Source organism: Lucilia cuprina, chromosome 2, assembly GCF_022045245.1.
Source record: "Lucilia cuprina isolate Lc7/37 chromosome 2, ASM2204524v1, whole genome shotgun sequence".
NCBI classification, from domain to species: Eukaryota; Metazoa; Arthropoda; class Insecta; order Diptera; family Calliphoridae; genus Lucilia; species Lucilia cuprina.
This window is the reverse complement of record NC_060950.1, coordinates 39,094,173-39,099,393: the sequence shown is the minus strand read 5'-3', so window position 1 is coordinate 39,099,393 and position 5,221 is coordinate 39,094,173. Positions and strand designations below refer to the sequence as shown.

General features: G+C 27.1%; 1 protein-coding gene across 1 annotated transcript; it reads left to right on the top strand.

Moving 5' to 3' along the window:
• The first annotated feature begins 1,233 nt into the window (after positions 1-1,233).
• On the top strand, positions 1,234-2,503 carry LOC111680679 (lysosomal thioesterase PPT2 homolog). The gene is made up of 5 exons (XM_023442368.2): positions 1,234-1,486; positions 1,547-1,688; positions 1,748-1,855; positions 1,918-2,191; positions 2,247-2,503. Exons 1-5 carry the CDS (start codon positions 1,346-1,348, stop codon positions 2,443-2,445), a joined length of 864 nt encoding a protein of 287 aa, XP_023298136.2. The 5' UTR covers positions 1,234-1,345; the 3' UTR covers positions 2,446-2,503.
• Positions 2,504-5,221: the final 2,718 nt, after the last annotated feature.

Below are 5,221 nucleotides of genomic sequence, written 5' to 3'. Positions count from 1 at the left end.
TCAGTGCGTTCCAGTCAAGTCAAGGCAAACTCAGAACATTTTACATGTATCTTGTTTTTAACATTTGGTTTACGTAAAAGTCAAAAACCATATGAACGGCGAATTCATTTTATGATTTTTTTTGTATACTTTTTATTAGGGTTCTTTAAATCTACTTTCGAGTTATCGAACAATCGAAAAAGTCGGAGAAAGTCAAAAATAGCCGAAAATAATCAAAAGTCGAAAAGTTGATAAAAGTCGAAAAAACTCGAAAATAGTCGAAAATAGTCGAAAAGTCGAATGGATAATTCTTCTCCGGAGGAGTAATTTTTTATATTTGGCCATAAAGTAGCAGCCGGTCGTGTAAATACTTCATACGGGATTCGTTATATAAAGTGTTCCCGAAGAGATTCTTTATAGTTAATCACGTTATATACACAATGTTAATATAAATTATAAAAGAATATTGTTTAATATGTTAACATTTAACAGAAAAATATTTTTTAAATAAAATTTGTGTATGCATATCATTATATAAATAAAATAAACGCATACGAAGTATTTACCCGGCTGGCGGCAACTGACTTCTACGTTATGGCTTAATTTTGAAATCTATTAAATGTTAACAAATTAAACAATATTGTTTTATATATACACTATGTTGATAAAAAGATTAACTGAAAAAAGTCTGTTCCGGAACGCTTTATATAACAAAACCCATATGAGGAATTTACCCGTCCCGCGGCTGCACCATTATGGCCAAATATTGAAAATTACTCCGCCGGAGTAGAATTATACATTCGCAACAAGTATTCATTCCTTCGTAATATAATATTTTCATGAATATGTACTTTTTTTTTTTTGTTTATTTTTCACAAAAAATGAAGTTTTACTTAACTTAAGGCACTTACTTAAATTTTGCAAATTAAGCTGCCGGAATAGAATTTTTCGATGGAAACAAACATTATTCAATTCAGAATATATTTTCCTCACAAATTTTAATACCTTAATCTTTATTTTTAATATAATATAAACATTTTACAAAAATTTTTCATCAAATGAATTCTCCGTACATATGGTTTTTGACATTTATAAAAACCAAAAGCAAAAACAAAATACATGGGAAATGTTGTTGTTGCAGAACTGCCACCACCTTATCTGAATTCGCCTTGCTTGGTTGGATACAACTAAAAAAATAACGATTAGCTGTTTAATTGACTTCACCTTATTAGTGCACCCTGTTTGCTGCTTTTACTTTGACATTGAAACAATATTAAAAAACAACAACAAATAACAAGGAATATCACAATAATGATAGCAGGCATAAAGTGCTCGTACAATATTCAAGTTGGAATGACTTATAATAATGAAATTTTCCGGAATTGTAATTATTCTTTTAATGAATGGATTCTTTGCGACTGTAGTGCCTTTTAGGCCTGTAGTGATATTTCATGGAATACTTTCTGGCTCCGAATCAATGATGTCTTTACAGCGATTCATTGAATCGGTTTGTAAATATGACGGTAAATTTAATATGAGGTTTTAGATTTTTGTTGGTGTTTTATAGCAACATCCTGGAACAAAGGTGTATAATTGTGAGTTGTTTAGTAATTGGTATAGTCTTGAAAATGCTTGGAAGCAAGTGTCCCAATTTAGAGATTATTTAGAAACAATTCAGAAACTACATCCCGAGGGAATTATAGTTATTGGTAAGATTATTATCTTTTATCAAATATTAACATGGAATACATATTGGTTTATATTTAAGGTTATTCCCAGGGTGGGCTTTTGGCCCGTGCAACTATACAATCAATGCCAAATCACAATGTAAAAGTATTCATATCATTATCTTCTCCACAGGCTGGGCAGTATGGAAGTAATATTACATTTAAGAAAATTATACACATAAATATAATATGCACATATTTTATATTTCAGCAAGTTTTCTACACTTGATATTCCCTGATTTGGCAGCTAAAACTGCTTTTGAATTGTTCTATTCTAAAGTGGGACAACACACTTCAGTAGGAAACTATTGGAATGATCCTAACAAACAGGATTTATATTTAAAATATAGTGTCTTCTTACCATATATTAATAATGAACTAAAATCAACAAATTCATCGGAATTTAAAAATGCCCTAACGCATTTGGAAAAAATGGTCCTTATTGGAGGTCCAAATGATGGAGTTATTACGCCATGGGAATCAAGGTTTTTGTAATATTAATATTTTTATTCCGTATTATATAATTTCACAATTTTTTAGTCATTTTGGCTTCTACAACGGTTCTTTTGATGTAGTTCCGTTCAATAAACGCGATATTTACACATCTGACACAATTGGTTTAAAAACATTGGCGGATCATGGAAAGTTGATAATCATAGTAAAGCCCTTTGTTCATCACCTTACTTGGCATACAAATAAGCGCATTATAAAGGAAGTAATTTTGCCTCACTTAAATTAATTTTTTAGCTATAGATATTATGTAAGCACATAAATAAAAATATGGTTAAAAGGTTAAATTGTCAATGATTTTTTGTAACCATTGTCCTTAACAAACAACGACGTAGCAAAAAAATGTATGAACTGACTTATTTTTAGGTGAAACATGAATGATTTTAAAATTAGCGTATTTTTGGGGACCATAAATATGCCAAAAAACATAAAATAATTGCTTATAACCAATGAATATTCGATAACTTTCATGTGAATTTTTATTGGTGCACTTTATATTAAATTGGATTAATTACATACGTATGTATATCCAGATGTACATATGTACAATCCCAGCAAAAAAAGACGTGCAAAAATAGTAGTAAATGCATGGGTTCAACTGATAATGAACTGGTTCATATTTAGGGGAATCATGCATGATTTTAACATTAGCGTGTCATTGGCGAGCATGGGTTCGTATTTGGAATAATAGCACGTCATTAAAATGAGTGCTTATAATCTATGAACATTCGATTATTCTCGTGCAAATTTCCATTGGTGCACTATATTTATTTTAAAATGCATTGTTAAAAGTATTATGAATTAATTTTTAATATTTAAATAATTGTTTTTAGTGTGATATTGTTAAAAATTATATATGATAACACAATAAAACATGTAAAACTTATTTCGACTACTTTAAGATTCATTTAGAGTAAAAATACCCAATATATGTATGCATTAAAAATCCGTTAAGCATTCAGCCAACTTTGTATTTTCTACTCTTATTAAACATGATGTTAAAATGGATTTAATATTACTAATTTTAACAAAAATTAAATACTAATCTAATAAAATTAGTGTTATTTAAAATATTTATTATATGAAATGCACGTTTCTTTTGAATCCTGAGAGAATAACAAATTATAGTGAATTTCACAATTTCTATAACAGAATTTTATATAAGCGCATTGGGTGCAATTTTTCATGGCTTCACTTATGACAAATTTATAAGAATTTTGGCTTGTATTTAAAATGCATTAACAAGAATAAGTACAAAAGAAATCATGAACATATCCCTTCTTCTTGAACAACTTCAAAATTTTTTTGCTGGGATGTATAAATGTGGGAATTAATGTAACCCATGAAAAATGTGAATAATCTCCAGACCTTTAAATTTCCAGACTTAATCATATGGGAAGTACCAATTTCCATATTGAAAGTCCGCCCATTTTTTCCAAATGTTCACATAAATGTCAAAGTTCTCCGTGTAAAATTAAAGAAGATAGTAGCCTTAATAGTTCCTCAGATATATGTATATACATGGCGAACAAAATTGTATTCATGTCGGTCAATTTTGTAATGAAATGGTCATAATACTTTTCCTGATAAAATATTTTCATCAAAACTAATGATTCCCAGCAAAAAATAATGCGATTATATATTTTTCGCTTTTATAAACCAAATATTTTCTTACAATTGAAAAACCTGTTAAAAGTGAGGAAAGATATGTAGAAAAGACACTACAAATAACATATTTGGTGAAAAACTAATGTAATTAACATACAGTGAATTACATGCCTTTTTAAGGGAATTTTGTTTTTTGTTCATAAATAAAATTCGAAAAAACAGGTAAAAAGTAAATTTATGTTTTCCAATTAAAAATAGAGATTGTGTAAAATGGGAACACCAAGAAAAAAATATTAAAATACCAATTTAGGTGCTTTTTGTATATTGAGAATTCCGGTTAATTTTGTTGTGTTTTTCAAATTATTTTTTAATTACTTTTTGGAATTTATTGTTTTATTCTTGAAAGGACGAGTGTTAAGTATTATTCAATGGCGATTTGCAAAAATCATATCCTCATTGTGTGAAAATGTGATGTTATTTGCCTTAAATATGTTTAAAGGATAATAATGAGGCAATTTCGATATAAAAAATTAGTTTAGATTTCTACACCATTTCAAGTTTAAATTGAGATAATTCAAACTTATATTGTGAAACAACAAAATGAATTTTTAGAAATCAAATTTAATATTGAGACATACCAAATTAAATTTAGGAATCAAAATTGATGTGAAGAAAAAACAAATTGAAATTTGAATTTTCAACTTAATATTGAGAAAAAATAAATTGAAATTGAGAAGTCTAAATTAATATTGAGATAATAAGAATTGAAATTGAAAAAGTACAAAATTATATTAAGAAAACCTAATTTTGTATTAAAATTGATAATATTTTTAATCCATATCCTATTTAAATATTTTATAAAAAAAATATTTTCATACTAACTTTCAATTTCTCATTATCATTTATTAATTTCTCAATTTTACTTGGTAATTTCTTAATATAAAGTTGGGATTTTGAATTTCAATTTGTTTTTTATCGATATGATTTTACATTTCATAATTTTATTTTATTATTTCTCAATATTAGTTTGTATTTCTCAATTTCAAGCGGGGTTTCCTAAATATAAATTTAAATTTCTAAACAAAGTATAACAAGAAGTCCGACTCTCATATACATCTACGAGTGTCGTGTGAATTCGACTCTCTTCTGAGAAATTTAAACTTGTCAAAACACTCAAATGTTAAACTTACTTTTTTGGCCACTTTTAAGGATTTTAAGCGAAATTACGGTTGTGCACACAAAATGTATAATTTTTTAAAATAATTTTATTTCACTTTTCATACAAAATTTTGTTTAATTTTCTTAAACTAGAAAAAATTATTTTTTTCTAATTATTGACATTTCATTTTTAATTTAAAAACAGAGTTTCAATTTTTGGAATTGAAAATTCGAACAAA